This window comes from Silurus aristotelis, assembly GCF_946808225.1.
Source record: "Silurus aristotelis genome assembly, chromosome: 11".
NCBI classification, from domain to species: domain Eukaryota; kingdom Metazoa; phylum Chordata; class Actinopteri; order Siluriformes; family Siluridae; genus Silurus; species Silurus aristotelis.
In genome coordinates this window covers 14,591,870-14,604,610 of record NC_139584.1, presented here as the reverse complement: position 1 = coordinate 14,604,610, position 12,741 = coordinate 14,591,870, and the positions used below count along the sequence as shown (strand labels likewise).

The following is a 12,741-nucleotide window of genomic DNA, read 5'->3' as shown; positions in this document are numbered from 1 at the left end:
TTTGATTTTTAAGGTAGTGAAAAGTTAAGTCTCTACAAACCACTGGGAATAGTCTTGTTAGTTTGAGTTTGATATCTTTAATGTATTTCTTTATGGGCAATACACTTTATAGGTGTTATTTGATTTTAAATACACTATATTGACAAGTACTGGGACACCTGACCTTTTGTGCCATATATGGTTCTTCTCTAAACGATTACCACAAATAGCAAGGCACACGATTGTATAGTCTTTGGATGTGGTGTAATTAAATTCTGCGTTTACTTGACCTTGGAAACTGGCCTGCTTTAGAGCTCTGATCTCCACCCTATTGAACACCTTTGGGATGAACTGGAACACTGACTTCACACCAGGCCTCCTTACCCTTAATCTGTACCTGACTTTCCTAACACCCTTTTGCCAGATGAACACAAATGTCCAGAATTGCACTCCATAATTTAGTGAAACGTCTTTCTAGAAGAGTGGAGGGAATTATAAGAGCAAATTGGGACTAAATGTGGAATGTGATGCTCAAAAAGCACATGCCATGCTTATGACCAGCTGTCTGCAAACTTTTGGCAGTAGTGTATTTTGTGACTGAACAAGTTTTATGAACATGCACACCCTTTTCAACATGCACCATGAGGCACTTTGCATGGCTTTGATTAAAATCTTATGTAAACTGCTCTTACAGAGCCAGAGTTGGTAGCTCTGGTGTGGAGCTCAATTGATTATTGATGATCTAACTAGCCAATAAGTGAACAAACTTCTAACATAAACCAAGGCAGCAAACAATTTCCATCACTATTGATTGCAAATGTTGAGCTATATTAAGTGTTGCTCAGTAGCTCCTGATTCCATTACCTCAAATGACTGTAAAAGACTAGAAAGGACATTACTTAATCTTACATTCCAGTGCTCATTGTAGTTCTCACTCTCCAGTGTTCTGTATTGTTTGAAGACTATAATCACGCTCTTGATCTCACCCAAATGAGGATGGTTCCCCTTTTGAGTCTGGTTCCTCTCAAGCTTTCTTCCGCATAACATCTAAGGGAGTTTTCCTTGCCACAGTAGCCATGGCTGCTCATCCGGGATAAATACACACTGTTCACCTTAACTCTTAAATTCTGTAACGCTGCTTTGAGACAATGTCTGTTGTGGAAAGCGCTATAGAAATAAACTTGACTTGACTTTTTAAATTTTGAAACAATGTACTATTGTTTGTATGAACCTAGCTAATGCTTAAAATAGATGGGTAAAGTTGGGCAGTCGGCCATTTTTTTTTTTATTAACCGAATTAACAAAGCTTGTAACTGCCGATTCTCTATTCGGATGGATATGCTGGACAGAAATCTTGAAATCAACACAACCAAAAAATCTGTTGCATTTTAAGTGTTGCCTGCTGTTTACCAGTATATATTTTTAATTTCTACATTACATTAGCTGCATATATTTAGATTTTATTAATGTAGATGCCCAGTGTTTGGTTCCAACTTTAACCTACTGCCTAAACTCAAGTTTACACAAGTTTTACTGTATGTATGAAGCTACAGTACTAGTCAAAAGTTTGGACACAACCTCCTTCAGTGGCTTTTCTGAATTTGTATTTTAATATTTTTTTGTTTTATTTATTACAACACAACTACATAATTCCTTGAATATTAATGTACAAACAGCAAAGTGTTAAAATACCCTGAATCTGTTTTACATTTTAGATTGTTCAAAGTAGCTGCTTTTGGCTTTGTTGACAGCATGGCATTCTCTCATCAGATTCATGAGGTAGTCACCTGGAAAGGTTTTCAATTCACAGGTGTGCCCTGTCAAGAGTTAATCTGCATGGATGACTGCACTTTTTTATTGATCATATACTGTAAAATGTAAATTGCTTCATTATTTTAATTTACCTATGAGTCCTAGCATTTATGTGGGTGTTACATGCAACTGTGTTTCTTAATGGCATTGTCCTCTTTCAGTAGGACTATGTGCCCTGTGACACTGCAGACATTTCAGGAATTAACATTTTTCAAATAGTTTAGGTGTTGACTTGTTTTCCAAAATTCCCCCACATTACAATCTAATCAAGCATCTGTGTAGTGGGACCTTCCAAATTCATGTCTTGATGGGTCAGAACTGTTTTGTTGGCACAAGCATGACACACAATACTAGGCAGGTGGTTTTAATGTTGGTTAATCAATGGCTGTGGCTGATTTAATTCCAGAAATATTAGGTAACATTTAAAGGTGAATGGATTAAAGCTGATGCTTTGCCCATGTCTATATGTAATCATTATTTAAAGTTACATTTGATTTATAGACAATTAAAAAGGTAGAATCATTTTTTTGACACTTAGGCTTTTGGGGAATATCGTCCACACCTATGGCCAGCCAGGTGAGCATCACACTGGGCACTGTAAGTAAAATAAAAGACTCCTTTCTTTAATCTACAACTATGTGAATGAATTCCATTTTCAGGATAGACAACACAACTTCCTACCATGTCATTATACAGCACATCAATGTCCCACACCTCGAATATTAACTCATGACCGAATTCTATTGAACCAAAATTGTAACTAATGTTCCACTCTGGGTTGTTATCATCCATCACTATTTCCGTTTCCTCATACATGTTATTGTACCACACTTTGACATACCCATCTGTCTTGGTGAACCAGTCTGCTTTTAGACCTGTGGCCCGCTGCACCAGAACTGTCAGGGTGCCATGACCAGCTCGCAGAGGACAGCAGTTGTGGTCCAAGTTTGGTGTGGAGGTGCATTCATGGTTTTGATTCTGATCTGAAGGAAGCATGTTCTCTTCAATGTACTCAGTGACAGCTCTCCTCAGATTGGAGCTCAGCTCTGGGTCAGCTACCAGGTGATGGAGAGGAAAAATTGCATATGAAATTATGTCTGGGTTCTCACGCAAGCTGTTCATCCAGCTTGCATAAGCTTCGGCTGGACTTTGACGAATCACAAGGTCTGGAAAGTAACTTTCGCCACCCAGGACCTCCAACTTTTGCGTCAAGAAACCCTGATAGAAGCCCATGCTCATGTTATCCCTGAGAATATTGGAGCATTTATTCGAAAGTGATGCGTTTGCAGGCAGAAATCCTAAAGCTATTTTAAGCTCAAAATTCAAACAGTTTTTTATATCAGATTCCACAAAGCCCTTTAAGGTTGCAAGGCAGGTTCTGAAGGCTGTGACTTGTCTCACACGTCCTCCTAAATGGACATGACGGATGTAATGGGTGCCATATGTATCAATAGTCCTTCGATACTGGGATTTTGTTTTCATACTGTAATGTCTGGGTAGTTGAAGTAAATGTTTTGTAAATTCCGCACTGAGTTCTGGCTGGTCCATTACTCTGTAGCTGAAAAAAAAAAAGAAAAAAACATTTTTTTTTTATCTTTGACTTTGGGACCTAAAAATACACTGACCAGGCATAATATTATTGTGTTATAACATTTTGACATTAATAACACTGATTAACTCTTTATCATGGCACCTGTTAGTGCTTGGGATATATTAGGCAGCAAAGCTGATGTGTTAGAAGCAGGAAAAATGGGCAAGCGTAAGGATTTGATTGAGTTTGATATGAGCCAAATTGTGATGGCTAGATGATTGGGTCAGAGCATGTTCAAAACTGCAGCTCTTGTTGGATGTTACTGGTCTGCAGTGATCAGTATCAATCTAAAGTTGTCCAAGGAAGGAACAGTGGTAAACTGGCAAGTGGTTCATATGCAGCAAAAGCTCATTGATGCACATGGGGAGCGAAGGCTGGCCAACAGATGAGCTACTGTAGCTCCAATTCTTAATGCTGCCAATGCATGATGGATCAGCACAGTTTTGGCAGCAAAAGGGGGACCAACACAATTTTAGGCAGGTTGTCATAATGCCATGCCTGATCAGTGGACATAAAGTGCCTGGTCGGTGTAGCTTACAATTCAAGGGCTCAGCCTGAACAAGGTGGCCATGTAAAGTATGTGACATATCCCAACGCTTTCTTGTTTTATGCTTAGACTCTTCTTCTTCCTTTGGCTGTTCCTTTAAGGGGTGACCTCAGAGGATCATCTGTCTCCATACTACCCTGTCCTCTACACCTGCCTCTTTCAAACCAAGTACCTGCATGTCTACCCTTACCACATCCATAAACCTCCTCCTTGGCCTTCCCCTTTTCCTCTTTCCTGGCGGCTCCACCCTCAGCATTCTCCTACTTATATACCTCATGTCCCCCTTCTGCACATGTCCAAACCATCTCAATCTCACCTCCCTCACCTTGTCTCAAAAATGTCCTACATGTGCTGTCCCTCTAATAAACTTATTTATAATCCAGTCCATCTTCGTCACTCCCACTGTCTCTAAAGCTTAAGCACAGAGCCGATCCTTGATGCAATCCCACCTCCATCTTGAAACAATCTGCCATTCCTACTGCACACTTTAATGCTCTCACACTGTCCTCATACATGTCCTTGTTTTATGCTGAGATTGAATAAGTTAAAGAAGTACATAGAAGACTTTAAAAGAATTTCCACTCTCCTAGCAGAGTACTAAGAGTATAGCTGTCACTCTAATGTGTATAGCTAATATAAGACCATCTCAACATCGTTTGCCCTACTTCACATTCTTATCTAACCTTGAAGCAGAAAAAGCACATTCTATGACTTAGATAAGGCCATAATGCCAGCTGTATCTATAACTGGTAGCATTACTAGAGCTACAGTATAAGCATGAAGTATTAGGAATTTTTAGCTAGTCTTAATTGTCATATCATTACTGTTTTGTTTCATTTGTTTATATGATAGCAAACATATTTAAAGTTTTACAGCTGCAGTATAAGTATATTTTATAAGTTCCAACTCATGATAGTTTAATCAACAAAAAGAAAATGCTAAGCACTTTTATGTGTGTGTGTGGTTATGAGAGGGGGCCTTTGGAGGGTTTAAAATGGGTTTAAAACAAATTCCTATGCCAGAAATGAAATCAGTCTGTCCCCAAAGAGACTATCCTTTGCAGAGGAAGACCTTGATTGGCCTGCTTTAAAGCTCTGATCTTATTCCTACTGAACACCTTTGGGATGAATTGGAACACTGACTGCATCCCAGGCCTCCTCACCTACATCAGTACCTGCCTTTTGTAATACCCTTCTGGCTGAGGAACATAAATATCCATAAGCACACTCCAAAATCCAGTGGAACATCTTTCCAGAAGAGTGCAGGGAATTATAAGAGCAAATTGGGACAAAATGTGGAATGCAATTCTCAAAAATCACAAACCATATTTATGAACAGGTGACACAATACTTTTGGCAATATAGTGTATATAGTCTATATATATTCTACTGCTGTCACTATTATGAACACTGTGATTGGATATCGGTTTTTCTTTGCATGTTCTGTTTATATTTGCTTGGGTTTCTTCTGGGTTCTTTGTTCTTTCATGTTCCAAAAAATGCTGGTCAGCAATCCCATTCAGGGTAAAGTTTCAACACTTGTGTGAGCGGGTGTGTGAGTCAATGAAAGTGAGTGGTAAGGCTTACACACATGTGATGGATTTGACTAATGAGTGTTCATTGTTTCAGTGAGTGATAGAAAGGATAAAATGCGGTGAATGAAATAATTGAAAGTAAAAGTTAAATGTTACAAAAAATAAAGCATTTTTTTGTTGCTACCCTGACACCTACCTCCAATTTTTCTTAGCCCTAAAGCGTAGCACTTTTCAATATAATTTTCAAAAGTGAATACATAAGATAATGTAGCTATTTAAATTTTACAGTCAGGTTTTGCACTCTTGATAAACCCTTTGCGATTAAGTTTACTAAGCTCAAGTTGGGATAAACGACCCACAGGTTTTTGCTTAGCTAAGTGACAAATTCCACACAAAAACATGTGTCATCTCTTTTTACCTGTAATATGTGCAGCTGATTTCATGGAGAGCAAAGGTCGCCTTGTCCATTGTGTGCTGCGTTTGGGCAAATTTGGCTATATCTGAGTTGCTCCCTCCTAAAACAACCTTGCTCACATCCTCCAGGCTAAGGTCCATCTCCCAGTTATTGTTGATTAGTGATGTGGAGCTTTTGATAAGTGAACTAACGGAATGGTGAAGAGCACTTGACAGTTGTTTGTTGCAACGGCTGAAAGGACGCCAGTCCACAATGGCCAATGGAAGTTTCTTCACCTGTCCTTCTTGGAAGCGGTTCCTGCACACTGTACAGTTGTCAGACCTGTGTGATTTGACATTTATCAAATAGGCACCTTTGCGTCGCAAGGTGACTACGTCAAATCCTTCTCCTGCAAGGTTGTAGCCAGGCACAAAAGATGCTTTCTCACATTCTGTCTCTGTTCCCCGGCGGCAGGCTGAGCTTTCATAACAGAGGGTCAGAATTGTGCTGATACAGAGTAATAAGTGGAAACCAGTGCATTTATGGTGACTCATAGCTGCTTCTAAAGAGAGATAATACATGGTTGACTAAAGCATGCAAGTCCCTGCATCTGAAAATTATACTGTTACTCATTCTATCTTGTAATTAAAGGTCTTACTGAAACTAAACAGAAAGAAGCTTATTTCAGATGGATAATGTCTATTAACAGAATAAGTAATGGCATTTACTTTATAACATTAACATTGCAAATACCATTTCTTTTTTAAAACTGTTCTAGTTCACAAATAAATTCACACCCACTATCCACCAGTGCAAGATTTTTCAACACATTTAGGTCTCTTAAACAAACCACTTGGGATCTTTTTTATTTAAAGCCCCCTAAAATTCAGATATATCAAATTAAACTTACATTTCTACTACATAAAAAGTCATTTAAAAGTAAAATCTCTTTTCACAATAAAAAAATGATTTAAAAGTAATCAGATATTAAATACTCACGCACTGTTTGGTCTTACAGTTCGAGCTATGATCCAGTTGAAAAGTCTCCCTCTGAGAGGCATTTGCAAGGAGTGTTTTCCAAATGCTCCGTTTTGCCAAAGTCGGCAAAACTCATCTGCTAACTGGTTTTGTCTTGATATTTTGAGTGCATCCCAGATGTACTGTGGGAGGGATTCTAAACGATTGTGGCATGTGAGGGTGTGCCGCATTCTCAAGGAATTAAGACAGGATGTAGAGGAAGAAGGCCTGTTGATATCATAACATGGAATATGTGGTGTTTCTAGATGAGCAGGGATTTTTTTTTATTTTGAACAATTTAACAAATGTTAGAAACTTTTAATAGAACTTGAATGAAACAATTTAAAAAGTCCTGAAAAAGGAAACAACCCAACAGGTCAGCTGTTTTTCACAGAGAGATATGGAGAAAAACATCACCATAAACTTCCACAGGGCAGGTGATACAAGCATCACAATCCACTATTTAAAGAAGACTGAGAGTGGAAATATAGAGGACACGCAACAAGATGCCATCTCTCTATCTAGGGGAGGTGGTAGCCTGGTGAATAAGGCATTGACTTTGGGGGTTGTGAGTTTGAGCCCCATCCACACCAGGCTGCCACTCTTTGGCCATGCCCTTAACCCCACAACGGGTGCTCAATTGGGGAAATAGGGATAAAGTACTTCAACCTTGGGCAGTTCCAAGCTTAGCTGCTAGGACGGTGGACTAGCAAACCACCCCTGTAACAAAACTACTATGGAAATGGCAAATAAGCTATCAGGCACCTTGCTGCCCAATGTGCCTCATGGCATGGAAGGAATTTAAAAAACCAATTTGATTGCATGTCATAATGTCATTTGTAATGTTTGTTTATTCAATAAATTCAAGTTACACCTCTTGTAAATTACAACACTATTACTTGCATTTATTTCTATATTAATTATTCTAACCTTTATTCAATTAGCAAACAATTTGACTCAAATAGTTAGACAAAATATCATGTTTGAGTGTTTTGATTTTTTTGGGGTTTTGGAGGTTGTTGTTTTTAAATAAATGAAATATATTCAATGATAAATATATACAAGTGTAATAATACAAGTGTAGCTACAAAAGGAAATACGATTTGTTATGTAAAAGAGTGGAGGTAGCATTTATATGACTGTAGGAAAGGTTTGTGTTCTGTAAAATGAAGTTGTTCCACTCGGAAACTATTATTATACATAGTTATTTTGAGGTTTGAGCAGAGTCAGATATGCCATTATTTTCATATGTATAAAACAATAATTTTAGAGAGGAACAGACACATTTTACAGAAGACAAACTATTTCTTTAGTCTGGCTTTAGAGGATTTTTGTATGCCACCGAGTTTTGAAGGTAAATTTCAAACTATGACTAACCACTAAATGTATCTTTTTTTTTTTTTTTTTAGCTTTTTGTTGCATTCCTCTATCAGAGGTCTTCTTAGAATGGTATTATGTCTTTGAACCTATGATAAGCTTGTCATTGCAAAGACAGTATAGATAGAGAAGCAAAACTAAATATGTTTCTGAAACCTTACCTGTACCTGTACCTTTTCTCACTTACCTTTTCCCTCATCCCCTAATAAGGCCCTCTTTAAAACACAAATACAAAGCTTAAGTGAAACGATGATATAACCTTGGAACTTCCTCGGTACTTTCCAACTTCCTCATTCTAGATGGATTTCTTATCACTTACGTTTATGGTTTTAAACATGTTTGCTTAGTAACATATATCACAATCACATGCTTGCAAAAGATTGTACTGCAATGTTGTTAATGTCCTTTGTACACTGAAAAAATTGTCATGTTTTTGTGTATAAGAACAAACAAGCACTTTATTTATTTATTTTTTTTTACAGAAAACTTTAATAAAATCAGAGTATTGTAAAAATGTTTTAAAAATTATTTAATAGGTATAAAATCACAGTTAATCAGATTAAGAAAGGTATATATAATATATACTTTACAATGTTTTACGTATGTCAGTGTTGTGATTTCAATTATCATATTATAATTGTAATATATAATAGGAAAAGATACAACATAAAATATTCTGTGTAGTATAGAATAATAATAGCTTAGAGCAGTTAAAGTTTATAGTTGTTAGATAACAGTGCATTGCTGCTGTAAATCAGTGTTTATTAACAGATAGAAACACTATTCCAAGACATTTTGAGTATGATCATCAATTACATTCTCAGAATGTTGATCTTGCTGGCTTTCTACAGTGGTCACACACAATCCTTCACTTTGAATTTCCTCATAGCCTCCACCTCTTCTATAAAGAAAACCCTTCTTCCACTTTCTCACTAATAATGCTACTGCCACCACAAGAGCTACCAATGCTAGAACACCAAATGCTATGCCAATTGTTTTTCTTTGTGATTGAGAGGCATCATCCTCAAACATTTGGGACATTTTTGCAATGTCCTCAGGTTTGGCCACCTTCCACATCTTTGTGTCTTTGATTCTGACCCAGGCCCGGTCTCCTTCAGTCATTACAGCCACAGTGTTTGTGGCTACCATACTGATCACAGGTGGTCTTGTGAAGGGTGGGAGGTGGATGGGAAGTAACTCACCTCCAGTGAAAATGCCTGACTGAACACAGTACAGCACCTGACATCCATCACTTATGGCAGCAAGATGCTGGCTGAACTGTGGTGGGCAGCGGGATTGTCCCCCTGCAAGCATATTGGTAGACTGGCAGCTAAAGAAACCTCCAAATGGCACAGAAAATCTTGTTGCTGCCTCATAGTCATTGCTTAGACAGATCATAATGCCATTGGATAAAAATTTTAGAGCAAAGAAATTTGGAGGACAGGACATAGTTTTGGTTAATGGATTTTGTAAAGTTGGGCCAAATAGACCACCAAATAGATATCCAGAGAATTCTGGAGCTTTCTCGTTAGTGGAACACCAATATGTTTCGACCTGTGCACGTCGAACATAATACACATTTCCACATACCTCTTTGCAACATGTGAGAAACAACCAGCATGAATGGCATTTCTGGTGGCACTCCATCTTATTATATGGCCTTTCCTGCACTTCAGAGCGCAACAATGTAGCAGCGTATGGCTGTTTACAGCTATAATCGCCAGTGGCTGGGTTTTTCACAGCAAATTCCTGACAAATTGCATCTCCATCTGATGTCTGTGGAGTACAGTGTTGGAAAACACCACCAAAGCTAAGGTTGGTGCTTGGACCTTCACAGGATGCATCATCCACATTTGCTTGAAAGTTGAAATTTTTTGAGTCTGGATTGACACACCCTGGATAGGTGTTAATTTTGTAGTAACGTTCGATGGCCTTACGCACAGACAGAGCTAGTTTATTTACTGTTGGAACTGGGAGGTCTGGAAATGTTGATGGGTTGAGAAAAAAATGTAGTGGTAATCCACTACGGTCAATAGCAATTAAATTGTTTAATGTGCTCTCCTGCCATTTTTGGAGAGTGATGCCAGGATAAAACAAAGCCCCACCATGACTCAGTGTTATGGAGTATGTAATATTTCCTTTGTAGGCCTTGGTTTCAGATGTTTCTTGTGACACCTTACTGCCAATATTAAATGAAACTTTGTCAAAAAAGTTGGCACCAGCTGATGCTGTGACAGAGGACTGAGAGGACTGTGCGTCAGAGACATACGATGATTTTAAATAGTCCTCCTCCATCAAAGTAGCACCAGCATCCACACTTGTGATAACATGTGTACCATAATCAAGCACCATCTTTTCAGACAGATAGGATACCATGCGAGTTTGGTTGTTCTCAATGGCATCAGCAATTTCCTCTGCCTGTCGAGCAAAACGTACATCCAATGTGAAATCAGGAAATGCCTTTACTGTGTACAGATGGTTACGCACCTGCAGAAAGAAGAAGAAAGGAAGAAAGGAATGAAATGTCTTGATTTGCTGCATTTGCTGGTTTTAAGGTTTTAAGTGTTTCTTCTGTAGTGCATTCACAATGTGGTGTTTCAATTAACGTGTATGTGTATGTGTGCTCGGGAGCACAATGCTTACACAAAGGGCTTTTGTCAAAACTATTTTGTCTCACTCACACACACACACACACACACACACACACACACACACACACACACACACACACACACACAAACACACACACACACACACACACACACACACACACACACACACATATATCTTCTATATGCTTTTTATTTATCTACATGTACTGCATAAACCATGTGTGTTTGGCTAAATTCTGAACAGAGCACTTACTGGACCTTACCTGTACACGAGCTGTGACTGAATTATCCTTCATTTGGTGGGTTTTCATGCGTTTGTTCTCAGTAGAAAACTTTCCATTCACCACTTTGAAAAAGGAAGCCTCAACATTGATTGACCTCGAAGTACAGCTTTTCTGTTCAGTCCATGAGCTGATGATCTCAGAGTTCATCTCTACTGAGCTCACCTTCTGCGGAATGACAAATGTCTCATCTGGAATGATGTAGATGCCATCCTCTGAGGTCTGACATTGTGAATAGCTTAGGTTCATCACTCGACCCATATCTATGTTACGCAGGTTGTCCCAGCCTCCACCTGGGAGAACCTCCAGTGCTGGTGCACTAAGGTTTTTACGGCACTTGCTAAGTCCATTGCTTGAACGAATAAGTGGATGAGAATTAGCTTTGCTTATAACAGCAAAGATAGCCAAAAGACAAAGGCATTTAGAGCCCATGATTATCAAAAGAGACTGCTGTGAGTCATAGCTATATCAGTTTTATACACCCTTGTTCTCACGTGATAGGCAGGGCTTAGTTACCTAGGTTTGAGGAATTTTATGCATCATTTCTTTTGGTTTCATTTCCGAAAAAAAAGGTCATAAGACCTTTAACCACATCCTCTTTGTGAAAAAGTTCTGCATATTATTTTTCTTTTTGTAATGTCCTGTCTGTTTTAATAAAAAAAAAAAAAAAACTCATTTAAAATATATGGTCAAGCATAGTGTTTTCATTAAAAGAGTAAAATGTTGTTGTGTATAGCACAATAGTTTTTGAAGGAGGAGATTTAGACAAATTTGTAAGCTCATTTACATTTACATTAAGATTTGCGCATTTAGCAGACGCCCTTATCCAGAGCTTATTACATGTGTCAGCAGGACAGACTGAGCAGTTTGCATTCATCGGCACATTGCAGGTCTCATATGATTGGTGTGCGGTTTTTGTGTTGGAAATGGTGAAGAGATCCAAGATTTGTTCAGAGATTTATTTAAGTGCAGTAAAATTCTAATCACAAAGTATTCCACTGCATTGCTGGATTCTTAAATCCGACTTGTGAAAAGGCATTGATCATTTCCAAAAACATAAAAAAAATATTTATTTAACAAATAATTTCAAGTTTTTTTGTAATGTGTTGTATATTTGACATTTATTGAGAGATTTTTACACTGTCAGTGCTTTGCAGTCAGAAATCAAGCTGTGACTTAAAGTTTTTGGCCCCACGAAAGGATAGAGTATTTTGTGCATTCCACTTTTATTCCAGGCCTTCATCTAAGTATTTCAGTGAAAATGTTAGTGAGCACATGTGTAGCCTAGCCACAAACAACTATGCCTGCACCTTTAATGTATTAAGAAGCTACCTATTTACTATATGGTATTTCACGCTGATGATACATTTAGCTAACTAGATTAGTTAGACTGTTTAGCAGGTGAATCTTTCTCAAAAAAAGAGGTCTAGAGCAAATAGAGAACGCATTAATAGCTATATGTAGTTATGTAGTCATATATAACTAATTACATACTGTAAAAAATTTTTGTGCAACACCCAGTTTACTAGTTGTGTAATATAATTTGCTGTGTTATTCAAGGTAATAAAATGCTTGTATTTCATAAAAAAATTTTGAA

The 12,741-nt window shown here is 37.9% G+C and overlaps 2 protein-coding genes and 1 long non-coding RNA gene across 4 annotated transcripts in view; all 3 read right to left on the bottom strand.

Moving 5' to 3' along the window:
• Nucleotides 1–12,741, bottom strand: part of LOC310732916 — a 302,995-nt gene that overhangs the window by 191,840 nt on the left and 98,414 nt on the right. The window lies entirely within an intron of this gene.
• On the bottom strand, nt 1,999–7,100 carry prf1.5 (perforin 1.5). Of its 2 annotated transcripts, none has more exons than XM_083553670.1 (3): nt 6,861–7,100; nt 5,882–6,419; nt 1,999–3,349 (listed from the first exon to the last, which is right to left on the bottom strand). In XM_083553670.1, the coding sequence occupies exons 1-3, from the start codon at nt 7,063–7,065 to the stop codon at nt 2,326–2,328; spliced, it is 1,767 nt and encodes a 588-aa protein (XP_083409796.1). In that variant the 5' UTR covers nt 7,066–7,100; the 3' UTR covers nt 1,999–2,325. The 2 variants fall into 2 exon arrangements, with proteins under 2 accessions (XP_083409796.1, XP_083409797.1); XM_083553671.1 differs by having other exon boundaries at nt 6,857–6,973.
• On the bottom strand, nt 8,709–11,652 carry mpeg1.1 (macrophage expressed 1, tandem duplicate 1). Its single transcript, XM_083553401.1, has 2 exons — nt 11,127–11,652; nt 8,709–10,738 (listed from the first exon to the last, which is right to left on the bottom strand). The coding sequence occupies exons 1-2, from the start codon at nt 11,574–11,576 to the stop codon at nt 9,032–9,034; spliced, it is 2,157 nt and encodes a 718-aa protein (XP_083409527.1). The 5' UTR covers nt 11,577–11,652; the 3' UTR covers nt 8,709–9,031.

Coding starts and splice junctions, on each gene's coding strand:
- prf1.5 (XM_083553670.1), bottom strand. CDS start 7,065: ATGCGGCACACCCTCACATGCCACAATCGTTTAGAATCCCTCCCACAG. Junction 6,420..6,860: donor TCGAACTGTAAGACCAAACA/GTGCGTGAGTAT, acceptor ATCTCTCTTTAG/AAGCAGCTATGAGTCACCAT. Junction 3,350..5,881: donor ATCAGCTGCACATATTACAG/GTAAAAAGAGAT, acceptor TTTTTTTTTCAG/CTACAGAGTAATGGACCAGC.
- mpeg1.1 (XM_083553401.1), bottom strand. CDS start 11,576: ATGGGCTCTAAATGCCTTTGTCTTTTGGCTATCTTTGCTGTTATAAGC. Junction 10,739..11,126: donor CAGTCACAGCTCGTGTACAG/GTAAGGTCCAGT, acceptor TTCTTTCTGCAG/GTGCGTAACCATCTGTACAC.